We start from the raw sequence: 26,899 nt of genomic DNA on the forward strand, positions 1-26,899 counted from the left end.
GGGCAAGCCGCAGCTGAGACAGCGTGCCCAGCGCTGGAGGCCCAGGCTCCTGGGAGACGGGAACCAAGATCAGTGCCTTTGGGATAGTTTTCCTGACTATTATTTATTCATTTCCGACTTTATTAGATTTTTTAATTAAAAAGGTAAAACTTGCTTCTTAAAACAAACCAAACAATAAAAGATGTATAAGGAGGAAGTTAATAAGCTTTCTCTTGTTCCCCGAGGAAACCAACATTAATAACTGGGGAGATTCTCCACATCAGCCATGCGCTCACACACACACACACACCGGGGTGGGGGTGGGGGACGGAGTGACAGCATATTAATAACAGGGGAGATTCTCCACATCAGCCATGCGCTCACACACACACACCGGGGTGGGGGTGGGGGCGGAGTGACAGCATATTAACAGGGGAGATTCTCCACGTCAGCCATGCGCTCACACACACACACACACCGGGGTGGGGGTGGGGGACGGAGTGACAGCATATTAATAACAGGGGAGATTCTCCACATCAGCCATGCACTCACACACACACACGCTGGGGTGGGGGTGGGGATGGAGTGACAGCATATTAATAACAGGGGAGATTCTCCACATCAGCCATGCGCTCACACACACACACCGGGGTGGGGGTGGGGGGCGGAGTGGCAGCAGGAGTCCTCTGAGGCTGCCTCCTGTAGACCCCAGATCCTGGGCAGGGCCCAACTCCGCCCCTCTGCAATGTACTCAGTCTCTGTGACTCCGCCCTCTAGTCCTTTAGGAGAAAGGATGGTGTGGAGAGTTAGTGCTTGTGCACAAACAGGTACCGGCTCAGCTGTCCTCCAGGATCCAACAAAGACACCCACAGCTGCGCCCTCAGATCTGCCGCGGGACCTGACGCCCGAGACAGGACTGCGCCTGACCCTCCGCGGTGCAGCCACCTGCGGGTCAGCTCGGCAACGCTGAGCTCCCAGGCTGCTTCCCAGAGGGGCTCGGGTGTGAAAACTCAATCTGACGCGGGTTTAACTCAAACACAAACGAAGAAATCAATAATGGCGGAAAGGGAGAATGGAACAGGGACTCCATTTAAAAATCACATAAACTACAGCCAGTTACGCTACAAGGCTTATTTATGAAAACACGAATCTGTTCCCAAGTGATTGATGTGATAGTAAGGGGAGGATCTGAGCATAAAACAATGTTCACATTCGTGTACGCATTTTGTCTGCAAGAAATACTAGGTAAACACCGAAAATCGCACCCAGCTGGACCCAGCTGGCAGAGCAGCGCACGACACACACGCTTCCACCACCTCCATACACGCTTCGTGTGCTCAGCCCAGGGGTGAGGGCCACGTTTTGTGGCCACAGCTCCCCACGGCGTGACCGCGGCTCCCCCGACGCTCACGTCCCAGGCAGACTTTGCGTAGTTCACGGAGAGGGGCCCGACTGCGGCAGCGTTTGCCGTTGGCCCCAGGTCTCTGCCTCTGTCAGCCACAGGGCCCGAGCGCTGCGCCCCGCCCAGGCGGCCTGCGGTTGCTGCGGCACTTGGCTGGACACCTTAGGGACGCACAGGTCGCGGCACAGCACATGGACCACACTGCCGGGTCTCTTACTAGACTGGGCTACTTCAGCTGAAAGGCTGTCTCATTCCCTGCGTGACAGCACCTCCGAGAACGAAACTCCCAATTTGCTCACTTTCCCCAAAAGCATCTCTGGGGGCCAGGCTGGAGGGAGCCGGGATGCAGCTGCAGTGGAATCGGCTCCGGCAGCTCACCTACAGACACCAGCACGGCCAGTCAGCCCCTGGGGAGAACCAGACGCTGCTAAGAGCGGTGCTCAGGCCCAGGAGGACTGCAGCTGCCCTGCGGCCGCCAAGGCACCACCCTCGCATCAGTGCCTTGGCACCAAGGGAGAAACAGGATCCAGGGTGCAGAAGCGGTGTTTGGGGATGGGGGACGGGGGGGGGGGGAGGCCGCAGCTCCCTGTGCCTCTGCCCCTCCTCTCTCCAACGCCGCAGTCTGACTCACAGCGAGGAGGGGGTCACTTCAGCAAGGGCACAGAAAAGCCATCAGGAGAACTAAACTCAGGGCTAACTCTGCAGTCAGGAAGCAGCAGGGGACAGCCGCGCACGCACGCCCCAGCCCTCACATCCACACCGTCAGAGGACGGACCCCTGGACGCGCAGCCCCAGCTCCAGCAGTCCCATGGCTGGGCAGGGGAGGAGGCAGGGACAAAGATGTTGACCCGCGGGACACCTGGAAAGCGACGCCCTTCAAACCCAAAGCCAGGGCACCAGGGCACCAAGGGCAGCCTGCAGCGCTCCAGGGCCCAGCCTCAGCGCTCTCCAGACAGAGCCCGAGGCGCCCATTCCGGAACACGGAGCCTTCCCCAAGGTCCTCGGGCACCTCCAAGACCGCCAGGGTTTCTTCTGCTGGACGGAGCGGTTCCGTCTCTGCCTCTCCTCTCTGAGGGGCCTCTCCACAGAAACACATCAAATTTTACCATGAACACCAAGCTGTTGGTGGAAAATCCCCAGGTCCACCTGCGACCCGGCAGTCTAAACGGTGCCTCACCTTATAGGAGGCCGCAGCAGGTGGCCTGGTTAAAAATGCCAGCAGAGCAGGTGCCATGAACAGCGCACACGCCTCCTTCAACTCTCAGCCCTGGGCTTCGCGTGTCAGGGCTCCTTGGGCCGTCCTCAGGGAAACACCACCTCCAGGAAGACAGGCCAGCCCTCTGCTCCGCCCGCGGGGCCATGTCCTCGGGGACTTATTAAAAATGAATTCTGTTCGATTGGAGTCATTATGGGAGATAAGCCCGCTGGTGCTCCCCTCTGCCTCTGTGTTAATGAATCAGAATACACAAAAGCCTTAGGAACCTCATTCAGGTTTTCACTAGTCACTCTCATTTCCTGAAACTGCCATTTCCATCACAGCTTTATGTAAAAAAGGGGGTTTTACGGCACCAGCACGCACATTAATCACCGATGAATTTAAACACTGCTTATAAAGTACAGAGCCAATTTTACAAATGAAATCGACTCCAAAAGTCAGAATTTTTTCTTGGGAGGGATGAGGAAAGTGATTTGTGTCTCTAGATTTGCAACACAACCTTTTAATCATTTTCCTCGCTAATCTCCTATTCCTTACTTCAGGTAATGGCTGCACGGAAACCAAGCATTTAAAATGTGAAACAGGAGGGTAAAAAAAATGATGCAACACAAATTTAGGGGAAATTGGGAACCTCTTTGAAACTGTTAGTCTTCTTTTGAACAGGTGAACAGTGTTCGCTATGTCCGTATTAAGTGTATGTCCACCTGTGAACATCTCTGTGCGTGTGACAGACGGTCACTAAACATCCACTAAGTGAGCGCGGATCCCTGATTCTTTCTTCAGGTCCTAAGTGAGCGCGGATCCCTGATTCTTTCTTCAGGTCCTAAGTGAGCGCGGATCCCTGATTCTTTCTTCAGGTCCCTGGTACGGCTGTGCAGGAAACAGACAGTTTCCCCGCCTTCCCCACGCCCCAGAGCTCGGCGTCTGTCACCTGTGCAGTTAGGGAAGCAGGAAAGCCGAGAGTTGACCTGTTTTAGAAGGCAGATTGTAGCTGAAAGTTGCATGGCATGAAAAATGAAAACAGGCAGAGATTTTTTTGTTAAAGATTTATTTTTATTTATTTGAAAGACAGAGTTACAGAGAGAGGTAGAGACAGAGAGAGAGGTCTTCCAGCCGCTGGTTCACTCCCCAGATGGCGGCAAAGGCCGGAACTATGCCAACCCAAAGCCAGGAGCCAGGAGCTTCCTCTGGGTCTCCCACATGGGTGCAGGGGCCCAAGGACTTGGGGCATCGTCCACTGCTTTCCCACAGCAGAGAGCTGGATGGGAAGTGGAGCAGCCGGGACTTGAACTGCTGCCCATATGGGATGCCGACACTGCAGGCGGGACCTTACCCGCTACACCACAGTGCCAGCCCTCAGCGGACTTCTTGACACTGAGATCAGGTTCCAGGTGCTGAAAGATCTCATCCAAAACAGATGGATAAGCCCACCAAACAGGAAGTTTTTCCAGAAAAAGATGCCCATTAAATCCGTAAACATTCCCATGCTCTTCTCTAACCTTGCACTGGAGGAAAAGATTAAAGCAAGACTCTCTCCTTCGGGAAATGTATCAGCGTCACAAAAAGTAACTGAAGGCTTCACCTCCCACCAACCACGAACAGTCACACGGGGCGCAGGAGTGCAATCCATGTGGGCACCGGTTCGAGTCCCAGCCACTCCACTTCCCACCCAGCTCCCTGCTGTGGCCTGGGAAAGCAGTGGAGGATGGCCCAAGTGCTTGGGCCCCCGCACCCACGTAGGAGACCCGGAAGAAGCTCCTGGCTCCTGGCTTCAGATCGGCGCAGCTCTGGGTGTTGTGGCCACTTGGTGAACGAACCAGTGGATGGAAGATATCTCTTTCCCCTTCCCTCTGTCACTCTGCCTTTCAAATAAATAAGTAAAATCTTAAAAAAAAAAAAAATCCTATGAGAGCCTCCCAGGAAACTCAAAGCTCAGCCCTGGCCTCCTCATCTGTACGCCCAGGCACACATCTACCCATCTGTTCAACCGTTCCCCATCAGAAAATGCCAAAATAAAACCCAACACCACCAAATGCCAAGGACGCGGAGCAACCGGACCGCTCACTCAGCAAGGGCGAGCAGGCACCATGGTAAGCCGCTCAGGAAGGCAGCGTGGGAGTTTCTTAGAGACTGAACACACTGCTGCCACACGACGCAGCACCGACTCCAACGAACTGGGAACACCCACGGCCACACAAGGACCGGCATGTGGACGCGCTCGGCAGCGTTGGAGCGGGCATGATGTCCCCGAGTCTGTACACGGGTAAACAGACTGCGGCACACCCGGAGAGCCACGGGAACGCCGGGGGGAACCTCAGGAGGCAATGAGAAAACCTGCAGGTTACGTGGGTCCAACCACCTGATTTTCTGGAAAAGGCAAAGCTATGGAGAAAGCGAGAAGATCAGAGGGCTGACAGGAGGAGTGCGGGGGGCTGGTGCGCAGGCCACTGGGACGACGTGGTCTGACGCTGTGATGGTGGCTTTGTGTCATCACACATTTGTCCAAACCCACAGCACGACCACCGCCAAGAGTGCCCTGATGATGGTGAAACCGTGGGTTCACTCGCCAGTGGACCACCGTGGCGTGGGGGGCTGCCAGTGTGGGAGTGCGCATCAGGGACTGGACATCCTGCTCACTCCCATATGCTTAAATGTTATTGAGATTGAAAAAAAAATGTGTGTGTGTGAGAGTGAGAGCGAGCGCACGCGCAGGGAGAATGAAGACGCGCTGTTCTACAGTTGACTTCCTCCCTCCCTCCCAAGTCCACGCAGTTCTGCCCTCACAGACACATATCCTCCTCTGTATTGATCTCCTGATGGAGCGACAACACTCTGACGCTCAAACTCCGTGTGCTACCACGTAAGCGACACACCAACTTGACGTACCGTCTACCAGGCGCTCACTCTGCAATCGGTCTTGCAGTGTACATAAACAGAGCTGTATTATTCTATATTCCTGCAAACACACCTTATCTCTCTTCACAACCCTCCAAAAACTAAGATTACCTCTGGGAAGGTAATCATCTGTCTCCAGAAGTCGACAGCTTCTGATGGGTTTTGTTGAGACAATGGGACTGTGCCGAGGGGGCGGGAGCAGTCCCCGGCCACTGGACGCCTCGTCATCCGGTGGTGGTCCATCTTCATTAGAAGGTGTCCACTGCCCCCTGCCCTGCCTAAGCCCTCTGCCCAGACCCGTCCGCTCCTCTCTGGCCCTCTCGCGTGTGGGCTCCGTCGGTGGCCGAATCAACACGGCTGCGCTCCTCCTGCACGCACTCCCTCGTCCACACGCACCCAGGCCCTGGGCCTTCCCTCACGCCCTGCCCGGCCGAACCACCCTTTCTTTCATCTTTGTACATTCGAGGACGCCCACCCTGCTCCCCACATCCCCGCAGCCTGGGACAGCGACGACGTGGCAGACGGGCTCGGTGAGTGTGTGCTCACGAACTCTGACCCCGCCACGCTGCTGCAGACAGACGCCTACTTCAACGCCTGGATCGGAAGCCATCACCATCTGTGTGGCTCACACACAGGCTGAAGGCCGTCGGAATGTTCACTTGCATCAAAACAGTACAGTCATCGTAATTATTCGATGATACATTTTTTAAGTTGCCCCCTTCCTTAGAAATCAAAGAAAAATGTCACAGTAACAGATACTCAGAGGGTGAGCTAATCATGAATTCAGGAGTAAGGACACTGGAGAAGTGTTTTTTAAAAAAGCTATTTTCTTGATTGAATTGATAGCTCACACATTAAATAAATGCTTCAGTAACCAAAATAAAGCTTTGCAACTGATGTGTTTTTAATGGCAAACATTGCATTCCAACATTTCAGCACAGAGCCTAATTACACGGCTCTATTTTGAAACCACACACAGTCACGCAACTTTCCTAAAGACACCTTAGAACCCAGCGTCCCACACTAATAAAGGACCCTGCCTTCCATCCTTGGGAGGCATCCAGCAACTGAGACCATCCACCGCCGTCACTGGAGCAGAAGCCAGCGGAGCTGACCCCAGGCGACACCGACCCTGCAGGCTGCCTTCCTGCTCTGCAGGGTGGACAGGACCAACGCTCGGCCGCTGCCACCTGCTCAGGTGGAAACGCCGGACGCAAGGCATCCGCTGGAGTGTAATCCGGCACCCACGAAGGGCGGGGTCAAACCCAGGAAAGCTCCCCACCTGGGAACCCAGGACACCTGCAGCCTAGCAGACGGGCGCGTGGTCAGTATTCAGACGCTATAAGAACCTCTACATAGAATGAACATGCTCAATTCTTCTGAAGGAATTTATACAACGTTGAAATGAATGAATTAGATGCATTTCCAAAACTGATAGTGTTGGGGCTGGCGCTATGGCCTACAGTGCCGGCATCCCATGCTGGCACCAGTTTGAGTGCCGGCTGCTCCACTTCCCATCCAGCTCTCTGCTGTGGCCTGGGAAAGCAGGAGAAGATGCCCAAATCCCTGGGCCCCTGCACTATGCAGGAGGCCCGGAAGAAGCTCCTGGCTCCTGGCTTCCAACTGGCCCGGGCCCAGCTGTTAGCCATCTGGGAAGTGAACTAGTAGGTGGAAAACCTCTCTCTGTCTCTCCCTAGCTCTGCCTTTCAAGTAAAATAAATAAAGCTTAAAAAAAAAAAAAAAAAAAACACCTCATAGTGTCAAAAACAAGTGAAGTGAACCCCATGATCCTACACTGGAAACAGAATGGAGACAGTCCATGCTAAAATCTTCCAAGGAGAAAGGACCAGAGAGGCCTTGTAATTATTATTATTATTTTGGCCACAAAAAGAAACCCACGTACAGTGTATATGAATCTAGACCATGTTGTTTTGAAATAATTCTCTTCCTTCCCAGAATGCCTTGGGTCTACAGAAACACGAATCCGGCCTGTGAAGTCACTGGAAATCAGGAAGCCGACGCTGATGGTGATCCTTGTGTACTCGGCAAAGACCAAGGCTCCCACTTGAAACAGGCTGGGCAGCAGTGTTCTCACTGGAGACAAACACAGCTGCACCGCTGACAAGAGCTGGTCCCCGCACTGCAAAGCCCAGAAGCGTCCACCCTTCTGGACATCAATGCTGGACTACCTCTCTCGAATACCAGCTTTTCTTCTTCTTTTTCCTGAACAGAGAAATAGGGCAGGTGTGGTGCACAGCGCGGCGAGGCTCCACTCGGGACAGCTGCATCCATCGCAGAGCGGTGGTGCCAGTGCTGGCTGCTGCACTTCAGATCCAGCTTCCTGCTAACGCACCTGGGAAGGCAAGGAACAGCGACCCAGGGCGCGGATTCCTGCCCGTCATGCGGGAGAGCTGGATGGAGCTGCTGGCCGCTGGCTCTGGTTCCGACCAGCCCAGCCCTGGCACTTGGTGAGTGAACCAATGAAAGGAAAACCTCTCCCTCTCTGCCAGTATGCCTTTCAAATAAATAAGCAAAATTAGAAAAAAATAAAAATAAAAAAATAGGCTGAAAGCATTGTGTAAGACCAGAGTTTCGTCATTCTACTTACACCAGCACTAAGACGTGTTACAGTCCAGTGAGATCTCACACAGAAATTTACCTGTCAGTTCCGAAAGGAGCTGAAGATGACTTACTAAATCAAAATTTTAAATGCACAATCTTGATCCCATTGGCTAACAAAATCTAGTAATTTTGCCCTATTTAAAAGACCAAAGTTTGTGATTATCACAAAAATAAACAAAAAGATACTCCATCTTCTACTCCAAATAACATTTCACCTATAGTGGGGTGAAACATGACTCATTTTTCATACAGAACAGGATGAGTCCAGAGGAGCAATCGTGTCCCAGTCAGGAGTACGAGCGGCGAAACAGCAAGGGCCCGACTCCTCGGGGCCGCGGCCGCCGTCTCACAGCGAACAGGTCAAGCAGCACACGGTGTCGGCATCAGCAGACGTGAGAAGCCCCCAGATGCTCCACCTTCAGGACTACAGACGGCGGGCGACGTTGCGCACCAAATCAACCCACGCTGGCTCCCTCCAGACAGCCGGGGAGCCGCCAGCTCAGCGCTCTGTAGCTCCGTCCAACTGCAGCTTTCAGTGTGTGGAGAGAGAAAGCAGACCGCGGTTTCTCAGCCGGGGTAATCGGGTCTGGTTTTCCTTTCAACAGAGAACCCAGTGGCTGTACCAGTGAAGAGATTACCCAGCAGGTCCGCAGCTTCTTCAACAAAGCCCACAAGAGGCCGGGAGGAGGCCGAGAGCGGGACGGAAGAGAGCTTCGACGTTCCCCTTCCTCTGCCTTCGGAAACCGTGCTCATTCTCCGGTTTCCCAAGTGCCTCCTCCTTGGGAAGGGCTTACCAGTCTCTCCAGCCGGAAGAAATTATTCCCTCCTGTACTGGGTTCCAACTACAAACTGATGATCGTCACATTCCTCTCTGTAGCCTGGTGTTCTCCCCTGAGCTGCAGGCTCCACTGCCTCCCTGCCCTCTGCACCCCAGGTGTCTCGTGTGCCAACAGCATTCAGACCCCCCCACCCCCCACCCCGACTCACTGCCTGTCCTCACCCTTCACCCAGCTGCTACGGCCTCGGCCTCCCGCTTCCCCCACACCCAACGCAGCAGCAAGTTCTGTCGGCCCCATCTTGCCAACAGATGCAGGATCTGCGCACCTCTCCCCCGCTCCGATCCCGGTTACCATAACCCCCCAGCTTCAGACACCACACCACCCGACGCTTCTCCCACGGCCCACTCCCCACGCCAGCCAGTCTTCCCAGAACAGACCACGGCTCAGGATCCTCCAGGCTCCCCATCTCACAACAAACCCAGGGCCCCTGCCCTCGCCTGCCTCTTCCCCGAGCTCCTCTGGCCCGCGTGTCCAGGACTCCAGGGCAGGCACAACGCCCTTGCTGCTCCGCGGACACACCAAGCTCCCTGCCACCCGACGACCATGCGCTTGCCCTTCCCACAGTCGGGAAAGTGCTCTTCCCTCAGACGTCTGCGTCGACTGCACCCCCTCTTTACACAGGCCTCAAGCGTGGCCTTGGAGGGAGGTGGCGCTCCCCTCTGCCCTCCCCCCAGCCCTGTCATCCTGCACTTTCTTCTGAGCCCCCCACTACCTGACCGCACCATGCATGTCCACCCTGCCCACCAGAACAGTTTTTCTCATCTGGGCCTCTCAGGTACCCAGAACACCGGGCGCACTGCAGGTGCACAGTAAATAACGGACAAACACGCGGCCCAGGTTCTGTGCTAGGCTCTCAAGCTGGAGAGGAAACAGGCACCAATGCTCCCACCCAGAACGAGCAAAAACACCTGCAGAGCCCCCGTCGGAAGCCCACCCAGAGCACGAACCCAGGATCTCCGGGGCTGAGGCATCGTAATAATACATCTTTTCGAGACATTATCAAACATGCGGTCAGCTAACATGTGTCAGCCACGTTTGACTACTTGACCCCGAAGAAATGCACTCGGAGTGAAGAATCCAATGTGTGAAAGCTGAGAGACCTCACCGACGGTGAGGGGCTCAGGTGGCAGATCCAGGATCCACACTCCCCGCGCCGGGCCGCACACTCTCTCACTGCACTGAGCGCCACCTGAAGTGAAACGTGGACACATCAGCACAGGGCCTGGGGCAGGCAGCGGACAAAGGCGGGCGTGAGCTGAACTGCAGGCCCTGCTTGGGCGGACGCGCAGGCTGAGGGCCCTGCCCTGGGCCCCCCGGAGCCCCTCAGGCCACAGTGCAACGGCTACAGCACAGGTGAGTGGAGCTGAGGCAGGAGGGTGCAGGCTGGCCCCATCCTGCAGGGCTCTGGTGGTGGCCAGAGTCCTGGACATGAACCTGTAAAATCTGCAGAGCCAAAGTGTTTTGAACCAGACGATATGATCAGATTTCAGTTCAGAAAAACATCTCTGGAACGGGACACAGGGTAACTCAAAGGGTCAGAGACAGATCTGGGACACAGTGTTTCTCCACCACCCCGAGGGGACACGGCCGTGGGACGAAGGCGCAAAAGGCAGGTTGTGCTGATGCATTTATATCCTTAAACGAACGTCTGGGCACAGGACATTGAGAGGTACAGACAGGGAGCCCCCACCCACTGGGTCACCCTCTCAGTGCCTAAACAGCCCAGGCTGAACCAAGCCAGACCCAGAAACTCAGGCCAGGTCCCCACGCGCACGGCAGGAACTCCACTGAGCCATCACTGCTGCCCCCAGGGTCTGCAAGCCATAGCCTGAGAGTGAACCCAGCTGTCCTGGTGTGTGCGCAGGTGTAGTCAGACATTAACCGCCAGGCCAGAGCCTGCCCCCGTCTGCTGACGTCCATGGACTGACGAGGGTGTGCACTTGGCATAGTGGTTAGGACACCTACATTCTGTATCAGAATGCCCGGGCTCCAGTCCCAGCTCCACTTCTGATTCCAGCTTCCTGCCAGTACACACTCTGGAAGGCAGGAGGTGACGGCGCCAACACGTGGGTCCTTGTCACCAACGTGGACATCTGGATGGTGTCCCAGGCTCTGACTTCAGCCTGGCTCAGCCTCAGGTGTTGTGGGCGTTGGGGAGCAGACAGGAGGGGTCTCTGCCTTTGCCTTTCAAACAATAAATAAAATTTAATTAAAAAATTTAAATAAGAAAAAATAAGTAATAAAAATAATACCAAGTAGGTGTTAGAGGGGTGGGAAAAGGAGGGAGGCAGCTATGAGCTGAGCCAGTGGCTTGCCCACCTGGGTGACACATCGGCCACGTTCAGATGAGGATAAATCGTGAATGCGGTGTGCAGCAGGTGGAGTCTGAGTTTCTATGACAACCACACAGGCAGGATGCCTAGCGGGCGACACCCAGCGACCCTGAGGCCTGTCCACACCCAGCAGGCGACGCCCAGCGACCCTGAGGCCTGTCCACACACAGAGTTGGGAGTTTTCTGTGTCAAACAGGGAGCTGAAGGGTTACTTTTTTTTAAAAAGATATACAAAGGCAGAGTTACAAAGAGAAAGAGAGAATCTTCCATCCGCTGGTTCACTCCCCGACACAATGGCCAGTGCGGGGGCAGGCTGAAGACAGGAACCTGGAGCTCCATCAGGGTCTCCCACGTGAGTACAGGGGCCCAAGCACACGGGCCATCTTCTGCTGCTTTCCCAGGCCATTAGTAGGGAACTGAATCAAAATAGAGCAGCCAGGGCTAGAACCGGCACTCACAGGGGACAGCAGCTTTGCAGGCGGTGGCTTAACCCATGCCACCCCAACACCAGCCCCTGCTGAAGGATTATTAATGAGAGAACACATGGGGAACGGTTCACCACAGAACACTGAGGCCAGAGCCATGAAGATGTCAACATCCCATAATGGAGGCGGCAGGCAGTGGGGCAGGCACACGGGTTCAGCTACCACTTGGGATGCCTACATCCCGGGCTGCACAGCCTGTTAAACCCCCACCACTGCACGCTTCTGGTGCAGCTTCCGGCAGATGGGCCTGGGAAGGCAGCGCAGCACGGTCAGGAACGTGGGCTCCTGAAACCCATGCAGGAGGCCTGGGGCGAGTTCTGGCTCCTGGCTTTGGCCTGGTCTAGACTCACCTGTCGGGGCATTTGGTGGGTGATTTATTAATTTGTGAGGCAGAGAGAATCACCAGAAGTCAATGAGCTGGTGAGTTACGGAGGGTTCAGTGAAGGCGTGTGGTCTGAGAAAGGAAAGGAAGGTGCCAACTAAGACAGTGACTAAGACTCACTGCCTACCTGAATTAGTGTGGCGGGGCTGGGCGTCCGCGCTGGTGGGCAAGGTCTGGAGAACAGGTGTCTTTAGGAAGTGGCAACGCAAGCAAGAGTGTAGGCACAGGAAGGAATCAAGGGGAGGCGCGACCCAAGACCCCCAAAACGGAGGCTGCCCAACGGGGGTAATGGGCAGGGGTCAGGTGAGGCAGGTGGCCTTGGCCTGGGAGATGGCAGCCAGCATCTCGCTGTGGAAGGAGGCACGAGTCAGCTGGCACCTGGCAGCACTTCCAAATATTTCTTTCACAAAGCACACTGTGTCCACGTCAGGCAGAGTCCACCCCCTCCCCTCCCCCTCCCCACCTCCACTCCTCTCCCCGAGGCCTGCACTACCGGAACATGAACTCCCTAAGAACCCGCCCCTGCCACGCACTGTGCTGGCTGCTGGGATGCGAGGGGAAGAGCCAAGGGCCTGCCACAACGCCCGACGGTAAGTGTGGGAGCTCAGGGCACAGGCACCAGCTGACCGGGACGCGTCAGGAAGGTGACCTTGACCTGAAGCCCACACTGGGCCTGGAGGCAAAAGGAGGGGGCGAGGAAGCAGGAGGGGAACAGATGGGCTCCGAGTGGTGCAAGAGCACGCGCGAGAGCCCTGTGGTCAGCAGTAAAGGCTCAGGTGCACACACGCACCACGACGAGGCTGGAGAGGGACGACAGGCAGCCGTGACCAGCCAGGCTTTGTTAAAAAACGTAAAGTTAGGGGTCGGCACTGTGGCGCAGTGAGTAAAGCCGTGGCCTGCAGTGCCGGCATCCCATCTGGGCGCCAGTTCGAGACCCAGCTGCTCCACTTCCGATCAAGCTCTCTGCTATGCCCTGGAAAAGCAGTAGAAAATGGCCCAAGTCCTTAGGACCCTGCACCTGCATGGGAGTCCTGGAAGAAGCTCCTGGCTCCTGGCTTCAGATCGGCGCAACTCCAGCTGTTGCAGCCAACTGGGGAGTGAACCAGTGGATGGAGGACCCCCGCCCCACCTTGTCTTCTCTAACTGTGATTTTAAAGTAAAATAATAAAATAAATCTTTTTTAAAAAGAGTTATGCTCAGATTTCTGAAAGTGCCGTCAGCACCCACAGCAGGGCCTGGGTCAGGCTGGGGTCAAACCCAGGAGAGGTGAGAAAGAGAAGGGACTGGAGGAAGAGCGCCCTGGGCCAGAGGGCAAATCTGAGCGACAGAGAGCGGTGACCAGTGGGGAGAAGAGTGATGCAGGAAACCTATAACCTGAGATTACCGGGAGGAGGGGGCAGGAGTAGCCACAGGGGAGCCAGCAGGAGGCCAAGGAATAGTGTCAACAAGCTGGACGGCGGGGCAGCCAACACCACAGCGCACACAGATGCCACGGGAGATGGGACGCTGAGGCCATCGCGGACGTCAGGGGAGAGGGTGGGAGGGACAGAGACGGAGGCTGCTCGTCGCAGAGTTTTGTTACATGAAGGAGGAGGGTGAAGGGGGCAGCTGCAGGGGTGCACTTGTGGCAGGAGCAGTTTCTCTTTTCCAGAGTGGAGGAGACACGGAGGAGACCATGGGATGTTAAGTGAAAACGACTGCCTGGCTGTGGCGCAGTGGGTTAAGCCTCTGCCTGTGGCACCAGCATCCCACATGGGCACCAGTTCATGTCCTGGCTGCTCCACTTCCGATCCAGCTCTCTGTTACAGCCTGGGAAAGCAGTAGAAGATGGCCCAAGTCCTTGGGCCCCTGCATCTGCTTGGGAGACCCAGACGAAGCTCCTGGGTCCTGGCTTCAAATGGACTCAGCTTCGGCCATTGCGGCCACTTGGGAAGTGGACGAGAGGATGGAAGAAGACCTCTCTCTCTGTCTCTCCCTCTGTCTGTAACTATACCTCCCAAATAAATAAAGAAAAGCTTTAAAAAAAAAAAAATGACTAGGGGCCGGTGCTGTGGCACAGCAGGTTAAAGCCCTGGCCTGAAGTGCTGGCATCCCATATGGGCACGGGTTCAAGACCCGGCTGCTCCTCTTCCGATCCAGTTCTTTGCTATGGCCTGGGAAAGCAGTAGAAGATGGCCCAAGACCTTGGGCCCCTGCTTCCACGTGGGAGAACTGGAAGAAGCTCCTGGCTCCTGGCTCTGGATGGGTGTAGCTCCGGCCGTTGCAGCCAACTGGGAAATGAACCAGCAGATGGAAGACCTCTCTCTCTGTCTCTACCTCTCTCTGTAACTCTGTCTTTCAAATAAATAAAATAAATCTTTTAAAAAATGACTGATTACGAAGCACTGTGATAAACGCCAGGTATATAAAGAAGGAAAAAGAAACAATCTTGCTTCCAAGGAGAAAGACAACAAAAGCAACGTTTAAGAAACAAACTGAGAGGCGCACAGGGGCTGCTCGAGTTTTCTGGGGAAAACTGAGAGGCGCACAGGGGCTGCCTGTCCGATGCCCCTCTCTGAGCACAGTCACAGGGGAAGGAAGCACTCGTGACAAATGGGACCCCCGGTGCAACGTTCTGGGTGTGGGATTCTCTGCAGAGTGAGCCACACAGGCCAAAGGTGCAGGTCCAGACCTCCAGAGACCCCAGCAGGCACATTTGTGTGAAACACTCCATTCAGCCACCAGAACGAGGATTCCCAGAAGCCTCCACAAGGACAGATCTTTGCCTCTGATTCCTGTGCACTCCTCCACTGCACACGATCCCAGGAAACACTGAAGGCGACCCCAGGATACCCCTTCCGCGTGTGAGGATAAACCAGAACACAGCCCACCAGTCTCTCCTGGGAAACGCAGGAACAAACCCGCTGGAGCCGTGTTCTGAAGTGGAGACAAAGCAGAGAATGAGACGCGGCACACACGGGCACCGTCCTGAGGCAGGACAGCATTCTGCTCAGGGCACCTCCAGGAACACGCACGAAAGGCCAGCAGGAGGGTGCTTCCAAACAGGAGCACCAGGGCTCAGAGTCAGCGTCCAGCAGCCGCCAGCACCAAGCACCGGCAGTGCCGCGGGGCATGCGAGCCCCAGCGACCACCCCCACCGGCTTTGCCTTCCTCCCCCGAAACAAACATCAGTTGCCCAGGTCTCAGGCTGGACCTGCCAGGAGCACCACGAGGTGTGCAGTTCAAGCTCCTCCCACTGCAGGGAGGAAAGCAAGGACGGGGAGGTAGCCGAGAGCGAGGCATGGACACCTCCTGGCTGCAGGGACCCAGAGCCCGGGGTGCAAACTCTGCAGGTCCCGGGCTCAGCTTCTTTCAAGCCCGCAACAGACATGACGACGCTGACTTCTCAGGGAGTACCATTCCACGCCTGCCCACCTCCTATTGAACTATATATGCTGAATGATGCGACTAAAAGGCTAAAACAGTACACAAATAATCCAGAAACACATCATTCACATGAGACATACTCAGAAGCAGAAGACTTGGAATAGGGAGTAGAAGGTAGGTGTAAGTTGATAATATTAGCACATAATTTAAAAAATTATTTATTTTGAAAGAGTTGGAGAAAAGGAGAGACAGAGAGAGATCTTCTACCCGCTGGTTCACTCTCCAGGTGGCTGCAATGGCCAACGCTAGGCCAGGCTGAAGCCAGGAGCTTCATCTGGGTCTCCACTCTGGGTGGCAGGGCCCAAAACACCAGGCCATCTTCTGCTGCCCCTCCCAGGCCACTAGCGGGGAGCTGGATCAGAAGTGGAGGAGCTGAGACACAAACAGGTGCCCATATGGGATGCCATGTCGCAGGAGGTGCCTTTACCCACTACACCACCATCGGACCAACCACACGATTTTCAACATTAACAAGTAAACTACTTGGGGTTCGCCCTGCGGTGCAGCAGGCTAAGGGGCAATGCTGGCGGCTAGGGGGAGTGCCGGCTCCCATCCTGGCAGCACCGCTTCCAACCCAGCTCCCTGCTGATGTGCCTGGGAAGCAGCAGGAGATGGCCCAAGTGCTCTGACACTCAAGCGGGAAACCCAGATAGACCTCCAGGATTCGGCCCGGGCTGGTGCTGGCCATCATGGCCATTCGAGTAGTGAATCGGCAGACGGCAGATCTCTACTGCTTCACCTTTCAAACATGTAAATAAATCTTAAAAAACAAAGCAAGGATTCACAATCAGAAGTCAGCAAGAGGGGCCGGCGCTGTGGCGCAGCGGGTTAACACCTGGCCTGAAGCGCCGGCATCCCATATGGGCACCGGTTCTAGTCCCGACTGCTCCTCTTCCGATCCAGCTCTCTGCTATGGCCTGGGAAAGCAGTAGAAGATGGCCCAAGTCCTTGGACCCTTGCACCCACGTGGAAGACCCGGGGGAAGCTCCTGGCTCCTGGTTTGGGACTGGCGCAGCTCTGGCTGCTGCGGCCAATTGAGGAGTGAACCAGCAGATGGAAGACCTCTCTCTCTCTCTCTCTCTCCCTCCCTCTCCTATCTCTGTGTAACTCTGACTTTCAAATAAATAAATAGCAAGAGGGGCAGGTGCTGTGGCACAGTAGGCTAAGACCCCACCTGTGGCACCAGCATCCCAACCTGGGCGCTGGTTCACGTCCTGGCTGCTCCTCTTCAGATCCAGCTCTCTGCTAATGACCTGGGAAAGCAGTGGAGGATGGCCCAGATACTTGGGTCCTTGCATCCATGGGAGACCTGGAAGAAACTCCTGGCTCCTGGCTTCAGATCCACCCAACTCCAGCCATTGCAGCCACCTGGGGAGCAGACCAGAGGATGGAAGACCTCTCTGTCTCTTCCTCTCTCTGTAACTCCACCTCTCAAGTAAGTAAATCTTTAGAAGTGACCAAGTTAGGACACAGGTTCTCAGGGAAAAGTACAGGACTGGTAAAGATTTTTTTCACGCTGACCACAGTCACACTAACGTCCCAGAGGACTGCGCACTCCACGGCCAGGTGTCAGTGAGGCCGTACGGTTAAGCTCCTCTCCTTTCTCTCCGTCCTACCGTCTGTGTCCAGTCCTCCTCTCACCTCTGTCCCAGGTCTCCAGAGGGGGTCATGGGTCACACCTGCAGGCACTGCACCCACACACATCTCTAACGCACGTCCAGTTCCTGGGCCCGGGCTCTCGTCATCAGTGAACAAGCTTCCCACAGCTCATCTCATCCAGAATGAACGAGAATGAAGCAAGCGGGCTCGCGTGGTCCCCTTCAGTCTGACTCTTCCACGGTCTGAGAGGAGTCTCCAGCTATACAACGATGCAGCCTTGCTCCTCTGCCCGGGCGCTGGCTCTCAGGCCCTAGGACCACAGGCGCGCTCGCTCTCGTAGAGTTCAAGGTGCGTCTGCAAAGGCCTTCATGGAGGCTTTCTGCCTCAGTGAGCACCACCCTGAACGCGCCCGTTCCCATTAGTAAGTCACGCACAGACACGGCAACAGAGCCACCAGCCACACGGTAAACCATCGCACTCTCCGGACTCATCAGTCTGTACTTGTTCAAAATATGGTAAGAACTCCCTCCTAAAAATTCACAAAGAATAAGTCTTGGGAACTGATGCTCTTCCACACTCCACAGACGTCCTGGCACAAGCCCTGGTCCTCCTCGGCACCCTCACAGGACAAGACGCCCGTCAGCACCGCTTGTAACTCTGGACCCCACCCCACGCCGTGCCTGCCAATCAGCCCTGTGCTCCCAGCCACCTGCTCGGCATCCTAAAGCTTGGAAGGACAGCCCAAGGAACTGAATGCCTGGGGCGCTAAGCCTCGCCACAAGCGATTCAGTCAGGCCTGGTACAGGGCCCAGGTGGAGCCCACTGCCCCACAGCACTGCCAAGAGCTGCCAGCCGCACAGCCTTGAACTGCTCCTCGCCCAAGATACTTATTTCTCAAATAGGCAAAGAGCACAGGAGCCCACCGAAAGGCCACCCGCAGCCATCAGCAGTCCTGCAGGTGCCCACAGGGGCACACACAAACACCGAAGCCCAGTGGGGGCATGACTTGAGACAAATGGACAGAGATAGCCCGCTAAACAGAAACAGCTAATAACCCTTCTCAAAGTCCTGTGAAGAAGAGGCAGGAAGTTTGGGAAAAAATGAGCTGGAAGATTTTCCCACAGTGTCTGTCTCTAGCAGCCATGTATGTAGCTCCACCCCCTTGCCAGTCAATTCAGTACACCTGCACTCCCACAATGCACCTGTGTCATCCAGACCTGGCAAGCAGGTGTCATGATGAACACGTGGAAGCTGAACTCCACAGGGAAACTCCCAGAAAACCTCACACACTCTGAACGACGCCCAAACTCCACCCCACCTGCATATCCAATGAGGGGGCCACCCCCTGCCCGACAAAGGGGACTTGCTGGCCTTTCTCTGCCGTTCCTATTGGCCCCTCTCTTCCTCCTGCACTCTCCGTGGGGAGTTTTACTTCCCGTGGGGTCTCCCACACTCACGCTTGAATGTACTCTCATTCTCTCACTGTAAATAAAACCCGCTCTCGTCTGTGCACATCTTTTATGCCTCTGCTTTGAATTCTTATCTCATGAGGGGGGAAGAACTTGGAATAAAAACTGGGAAACATATTCCCATAACAAAGGGATGAAGGGACGTCCTAGGAGTGTATTTCTGTAGTTTTACAGTTTCGTGCAATTAACGTTATTAAAAGGAAGCATTTCCAGGCTTCCCGTGCGACTACACCGCGTCCTAAACAGCACCCCCAACCACCCCACAGAGCACCGTCAGGAGGTTTCTAGACATCACCAGCTTCTGTTAGAACACTCAACAGCGAAACAGACGGGCGTGGGTGGGGCCCGTGGGTGGGGCCCGTGGGTGCACGGTGGGTTAGCGTGCTGCCCGCGACTGCAGCATCTCACGTGAGCTCTGGTTCGCGCTCTGGCTGCTCCACTTCCAACCCAGCCCCTGCTGACGTGCCTGGGAAGCAGTGGAAGGCGGCTCAGGCCCCGTCACCCTCGTGGGAGGCCTGGATGGCCTTCTGGGGTCCTGGTTTGGCCTGGCCCAGCCCTCACCGTGGCCGCCATCTGGGGAGTGAAGCAGCAGATGGAATATGTCTCCCCACCCACCCCCTAGAATTCTGCCTTTCATATAAGTCAACACACCTAAAAATAAACATGACAAAACAAACAGATTTCTAGAGATGCTGTTTTGCCACACGGGTGTTTTTCAACAACCTTAAGATGACGTGGAGTTGGGTAATTCTGTCGGCCCCCGGAACGCGCTCTTCAAACAGCCCCTTCTCGTAAAGCCACCGCCGGGCCATCAGGTGCGGCCCCTGATGGAGGCACCACGCACCCCCGGACGAGGGCCGAAGCCATTCTGCCTCTGTCTCGTGGATGCTGCCAGCAAGGGGCCGAAATGACAGGAAATGAGGAAGCCGCCTGGAAGCCACAATGCAACTTCGCTCGGGAGGCAACCCAGGTGCAGAAGGCTTTTATTTTATTTTGCTTTATTAAAGGCATTCGATGGCCACCTTGTCGTGACTAATGGAGCTGGGCACTCTGTGCCCGTCTCCCCTCATCCTGCTGAAAGCTCTGCTCATTTGTTCCAAATCAGGGGCCTCCGCAGCTCGGCACATTTTTCAATAAACGGGGACCACAGGAGGCAACCTGGGGGTAATTCTTTATGTAGAGACTCAAGTTCCAGGTTCGGGAAATCAAGCCTGGGGGCAGCATGTGAGTGATAACCAATGCAATCTACTCCCCTGCCCCTCCCCTCACTTCCAACTGCTTACTGGTAACACTATCAGGTCAAAGTGCACAGTATTTTGAAGGAAAGATGCTAGATACTTCTCATAAATAAAAGACAGTGACACTGTTTAAGAGTTCAGCTCTCTAATAAGCACCAGTTCAGACTAATTACTTTAATAAAGCCACACCTACATGTGGCCACTGCGCGGCACGTGCCCACGACACACATCCCGAGGACAGCACCCCTTCCCAGACCCGAGCACGAGGCCCCCCACGGCCCGCTGCGTCCTCAGGCCGCCGAGAAGAAACGGAGGGAGCAGGCAGCAGAACCGTCAGCCTCTAGCTCAGCTCCTCCAGGAGCGCGATTTCAGAAGTAAACCCAGCGCCACGAGACTGAAGCGTGCCCGTGACGCGCAAGCCGGTCAGTAATGAGTAAGGGAAGGGGATCTACCCAGCACGGTTTGAAGCGGCACCAGACAGACCCTTCCGCGCACTGCTGGCATCTGGCTGTGCCGTACAGCCGTCCGCTCCTGCGACCAGGGATGGTAACAGGACCAGTGCTGCACCAAAGCTGAGGAACTGAAGGTGCACTCAGCATCCAGAAGACAGACCCGCACAGAACGGCCAGTCCACAGGCTTTCAGACTTTATCTTCCCAATCTTAAATCACACGTCAGCTTCGGGGGCTGAATGAAGGATCCAAGCCTGCTTTCCTCACGCAGAACAGCGCCCAAACTCCTGACCTCTGGAGCGTGGAGACGAGCTCCCCACCCCACGGGCACTACCGCACCTGACACCCCTACTCACCACCGGCAGCGCCACCCAAGGCTTCCTGAGGCCAACGCTCTAGCCTTTGAACACAGCAAAGGTGAATGGATCCTCAGTGGGTCCACCCCTCACACCAGTGCGGACTCTTCTGTGACCACCTACTGCCTGGGGGGTGTCAGCACTTGGACAACAACAGGAGAACCAGAAGACGCACTATTTGCCACAGAAGGACCCTGACTGAAGGGGAGGTGGAGGAGACACGTCAAACGCCTGGTGACTCCTTCCCCAAGCTCTCTGTGAGACGAACACGTGGGGGCCCAGGCAGGAGACAGACAGAAAGGATCACGCCCTGGAAGGCCTGAGAGCTAGAACACAGCACCAGTGGACAACCACACTGACACACACGCCACAGGTTTCCAGAAACTTCTCCTGCCTGAAGGAGCTCCCACTGGTGTGGAGGGTTTCGCGTGTCTGATGGAGCAACCACGGAGCAGGGCCAGCCTCACGCAGCCGCCAGGTCTCCCCTTTCTCCTGCATCAGCAATGCAGCACACTGATCTTCAAGGTCACGTAAATCTGTGTTCTCCTATCTTACGGGACAGCCTTAAATTTAAGCACACAAATTCCCAGTGTCCGAAAGAATGTGACGGCAGACAACCCCACACCCTCAGAATGTGATGGTAGACAACCCCACATCCTCAGAATGTGACGGTTGACAACCCCCTACCCCCAGAATGTGACGGCAGACAACCCCCTACCCTCAGAATGTGACGGCAGACAACCCCACACCCTCAGAATGTGACGGTTGACAACCCCACACCCTCAGAATATGATGGCAGACAACCCCACACCCTCAGAATGTGACGGTTGACAACCCCACACCCTCAGAATGTGATGGCAGACAACCCCACACCCTCAGAATGTGACAGTAGACAACCCCCTACCCTCAGAATGTGATGGTAGACAACCCCACACCCTCAGCTTAGGCTTCACTTAGAAGATGAACGACAGGCAGTTGACTTACCACTATCTGGGGCCAGCGTTGTGGCGCAGTAGGCTAAGCTTCACCTGAGGCGCCAGCATCCCATACGAGTGCCGGTTCAAGTCCCGGCTGCTCCACTTTCGATCCAGCTCTCTGCTATGGCCTGGGAAAGCAGCAGAAAATGGCCCAAGTCCTTGCGCCCCTGCACCCACGTGGGAGACCCCGAAGAAGCTCCTGGCTTCAGATCGGCCCAGCTCAGGCTGTTGCGGCCATCTGGGGAGCGAACCAGCGGATGGAAGACCTTTCTGTCTTGCCTTCTCTCTCTCTCTAACTCTACTCTCGAATAAATAAATAAAACCTTTAAAATTAAAAAGTATTCTTTGGAAGTAAACCTTTAAAAAATATCACTTTCTTGAGCAAAGTCAGCCTGTGCGCTGGATTCGGGGCTGGCCTGTAGCACAGCGAGGAAAGCCGCTGCCTGCAATCAGACATCCCAAGCAGGTGTTCCAGTGCTGGCTGCTGCAGACATCTGGGGCTCAACCAGATCTGCTCGACGATCTGTCTGTCGCTCTGCTTTCAAGTAAGTGAAAATAAACATGCCAGCGCCGCGGCTCACTAGGCTAATCCTCCGCCTTGTGGCGCCGGCACACCGGGTTCTAGTCCTGGTCGGGACGCCGGATTCTGTCCCGGTTGCCCCTCTTCCAGGCCAGCTCTCTGCTGTGGCCCGGGAGTGCAGTGGAGGATGGCCCAAGTGCTTGGGCCCTGCACCCCATGGGAGACCAGGAGAAGCACCTGGCTCCTGGCTTCGGATCAGCGCGGTGCGCCGGCCGCAACGGCCATTGGAGAGTGAACCAATGGCAAAAGGAAGACCTTTCTCTCTGTCTCTCTCTCTCACTGTCCACTCTGCCTGTCAAAAAATAAAAAAAAGAAAAAAAGAAAAAGAAAATAAACATGGGGGGGGGGGGCAAAGAAGAGGCTGGATCCATCCGGGTGAAGGGCCAGAGTTCAGAACTGTCACCTCGAGTAGCCTGCAAGGGGCCCGTTAGAGGTGCCACTTCTCACCTTGAAACGAATGCTCTATCCACACAGCAGGCTAGGGCACTGAGTCCTTTTTTTTTTTTTTTTTAAAGATTTATTTATTTATTTGAAAGTCAGAGTTACACAGAGAGAGACGGAAACGGGGACGGGGAGGGGGAGGGGGAGAGGGAGAGGGAGAGGGAGAGGGGTCTTCCATCCGCTGGTTCACTCCCCAGTTGGCAGCAACAGCTGGAGCTGCACCGATCTGAAGCCAGGAGCCAGGAGCTTCTTCCAGGTCTCCCATGTGGGTGCAGGGGCCCAAGGACTTGGGGCATCTTCTACTGCTTTCCCAGGCCATAGCAGAGAGCTGGATCGGAAGAGGAGCAGCTGGGACTCGAACCGGTGCCCATACGGGATGCTGGCACTGCAGGTGGCAACTTTACCCACTACGCTTCAGGGTCCGCCCCAGGCACTGAGTCTTTATTCTAACTTTATCGTCCTGGTGTTCAGTTTAAAACAACAACCCAACAAACAAAAGGCCCACGACGTGGTTCACACATGCACCAGACGCCTCTTCTCAAGGCACAGGCTAACAGGCTCAGCAGGCGGACCCCACACCTTCTCTCAGCCACTTTCCTGGCAAAAGCATCCAGTGACTTTGGCCACCGTGACATCAGTCAGCCCATGGCCACAGAGATCACCGTCCGCTGCCACGCCTTCCAGGTAGAACAGTGGAAGTGAGAAACCAGCTGTCTACAACCACCACTCTGCACAGCACTCTGTACTCAGTGCTGTAAACAGTACTGTGCCACCTAACCACTTCCACAGCACTGTGCACTCAGTACTCGCTGCAGTACTTTACAAAAATGTACAGCCCTGCACTCAGTCCTCCGTACAGCACCGCACACCTGCCAACCTGCACAGGGCACTGGGCATTTGGCACTCTCTACAGCCCTGTGCTTCCAGTACTCCATACGGTACAACACGACCACCACCTCCATAGGGTATTCCACAGCTGCTGACCTCTGACCTCCACAGTATCATGTAGCCACTGACCTCTGACCTCCCGAGTATCATACAGCTGCTGACCACCACCTCCATAGAGTACTATACAGCCACTGACCTCTGACCTCCATAGATATTATACAGCCACTGACCTCTGACCTCCATAGAGTATTACACAACTGACCATCAACCTCCATAGAGTACTATACAGCCTCTGACCACCACCTCCATAGAGTACTATACAGCCACTGACCTCTGACCTCCACAGAGTATAATACAATCACTGACCACTGACCTCCACACGGTAATATACAACCGCTGACCTCTGACCTCCATAAAGTATTATCCAATCGCTGACCACTGACCTCCACAGTATCATACAGCCACTGACCACCCCCTCCATAGAATACTATACAGCCACTGACCTCTGAACTCCACACGGTAATATACAACCGCTGACCACTGACCTCCACACGGTAATATACAGCCGCTGACCTCTGACCTCCATAGAGTATTATTCAGCCACCGCCCACCACCTCCAGGGTTGTAATATACAACCGCTGACCACCGTACAGAACCACGCACTTTGCGAGCAGGGTAACACCTCTACCGCGACTCCCTCCAAACTTCCACAGGAGACAGGGCCGCCTCGAGTGTCACCCCGTAAGTCACCAGTGGCACCAGGCGCTGGAAGTGACCTGGTCAGCCCGAGCTCACGCATCTTCACGTGAGGAACCGGGACAGAAACTGGAGTTCTCTGCACCAGGGCCCTTCTCCGTGACGTCACACAGGAGGACACAGCACCAGGGCCGGGGGTGGGGGGAGTCGCCTCCCCCTGGACAGCAGCGGCACCTCCTGTCCACTACCACCCTGTGTGCACGTCGTCCTGCAACCCTGACAGGTGTCCTCTGCCGCCGTCGTGGGAACGCCGCCGTGTCCCAGGAAACCAGCTGACTCGGCACCCCTGCCCCGCGGGAGGGCCCCCACGTCCCGCCTGCCTCCACTGCGCCCGCGCAGCGCAGCTCGGACGGCCCGGTCCCGGAGCACCCGGCACCACCTCGCATGGCCCGGAGCACCCGGCACCACCTCGCATCGCCCGGGGCACCCGGCACCACCTCGCATGGCCGCACCACCACCGCCTCCTGACTTCAAGCGCTGGAGGCAGCGAGTGGGGCCGTCCTGCTTCCTCTGGCGTGGGACAGGCACTCGGGAAACGTCCGTGGACCGCAGGCGCGGAGGCGCCAACTCCCAGGGGCGCACAGGCCAGCTATCCGGAGCACTGCAGACAGCTCGTCGCGTCCGCGTCGGCTCCCTGGACGCCCGTCCCGAGGCCCCTTCACCAGGTCGAGCCACACGCCGCTCTCCCGGAGGGACCCAACGTCGGGTGACGACAAGGTCGAGTCTAAACGTTATCTCGGGCGCACCCGAGTCACGGCTTTGCCTGGCCTGCCTCACCCGTGCCCAGACGCACCGAACGAAGGCAGCGCGCACGCACACGGAGCCGGACCCCGCACACCCCACGCGTGCAGAAACACGCGCGGCAGCGGCGCTGGCTGACTGGGAGCTGCAGTTCACTCACTCCCAGGAAAAAAAAAATCGCAACTGGAAAGCGTGGCTTCCCCTAAACGTCTGCCCTATGCGCAGGCGCAGCCGCAGGCCGCGGGGCGAGGGTCCCCGTGGCCTCTGCTGGGTTCCCACCGAAGGCGCGAGGCCGCCGCGGGCTCCCACCTCGGGGTCACTCCACGCTCCACCGGGACTCCAGCAGCCACAGTTCCGGACGAGGCCCAGGGGTCGGGCAGCACAACGGGCAGTGCGCGCTCCGAAGCGGGGGTCCACGTGCCCCGTCTGCCAACTGGGCACCGCAGGCCACAGAAGCCGGTGCCCGCGGCCAGCCCCGCGCAGACGCCTGACGGAGCCCCCGCTGCTGGCCGGGCCACGCCGACCTGTCCAGTCGGCCAGCGCCACTTCCTCCCGGGATCCGGTGTCCTGCGGCGGCCGGGGAGCGCTCCGAGGGCGGAGGCCTCGTCCGTCTTGTCCACCCACGCCCAGGACGTGCGCTGGGCGGGAACGCCAAGTCAGACAAGGTCCCGGGACACGGACACGAACGCGTGACAGCGGAGCGGCCCGCGCGGGAGCCTCCCACGGGGGAGGTGTGGCTCGCGGCTTCCTGGTGCCCAGCGCCAGGCTGTCCTGGGGACAGGAGGGCCTGCACCGCGCCGTCGGGCACGTGCTGGACGTCGGCCGCGCCTGGCGAGGCCCGGTCCTCTCGGCCTGGCCCCCGCGGCTGTCCGCAGCGGGCCGGGCAGCAGGGGCCAGGCTGGCGCCGCGCACCGCGGCCCCTTCCCGGCCGGCGCAGCCCCGGGCCTCGGCCAGGGCCTCGAAGGCCCCCGCCGGCCGGCCGGGCCCCGCAGCGGCGCCGTCGGGGCGGAGGCGCGCGCGGGGCGGCGGCGGCCTCGGGCTTACCTCGGAATTTGAGCTCGTGCTGCGGCTCGAGGCTCAAGACCTGCTCCACCTTCGCCATGGTCGTCGGCGGGCACCTCCGGCCAGCAGACCCGAGAGGTCACCTGCGCCGCGAGCGCCAAGGCCGCGCCCCCCGGGAGAGCGACAGAGCGGGGCGCGGCGGGGGCGCGGCGGGGGCGCGGGCCGGGCGCGGCGGGGGGCGGCGGGCGGGGCGGGGGCGGCCGACGCGCTGCGGGCGCAGGGGCGGAGGGCGAGGGCGAGGCCGCGGTGCCCGGCGAGCTCACGGCACGCACGCACGCACGCACGCCGCGACGCACGCACGCACGCACGCACCCGGCCGGCTGGCTGGCTCGGGCCGCGGGAAGCTGCGCCCTGCGCCGGCTCCGGGGGGCGGGGCCAGAGGCTGCGCGCGCGGAGGCCCGCGGGGGGGGGGGCGGCCGGCGCGCAGGCGCGGCACCGGCGCGGGGCGGGGCTGCCTCGGGGGGCGGGGCTTGGCGGCGCTCGGGGGCGGGGTCGGAGGGTGCCCTGCAGGGCCGGCAGTCCAGGGCCGAGGCTGCGGGTGGACGGCCCGCTGGGGGCCGGCCGTGGCGACCACCAGCGGGACGGGGACAGTTAATGCACACTTGCACTTGGCTCCCGCGGTGCCAGGCGCCGAGGTTGTGAACACTGGGGGAGGAACTTGTTAGAAAGTGCGCGGTCCGGGCGAGGTACAACCAACTGCCAGCTACTGCCCGCTCGTTTTCCGCCGCTCTACCGGGTGCTTTTCACGTAAAAGCCACTGTG

General features: G+C 57.1%; 1 protein-coding gene across 1 annotated transcript in view; it reads right to left on the reverse strand.

Moving 5' to 3' along the window:
- The window catches only part of VAPB (VAMP associated protein B and C), a 47,296-nt gene extending 20,894 nt beyond the window's left edge, over positions 1-26,402 (reverse strand). The window contains exon 1 of the mRNA XM_070051394.1: positions 26,120-26,402. Within this exon, the coding sequence (XP_069907495.1) occupies positions 26,120-26,177 (58 nt within the window). The 5' untranslated portion in view covers positions 26,178-26,402. The remainder of the gene's footprint in view (positions 1-26,119) is intronic.
- Positions 26,403-26,899: the final 497 nt, after the last annotated feature.

This window comes from Oryctolagus cuniculus, chromosome 11, assembly GCF_964237555.1.
Source record: "Oryctolagus cuniculus chromosome 11, mOryCun1.1, whole genome shotgun sequence".
In the NCBI taxonomy this organism is placed as follows: Eukaryota; Metazoa; Chordata; class Mammalia; order Lagomorpha; family Leporidae; genus Oryctolagus; species Oryctolagus cuniculus.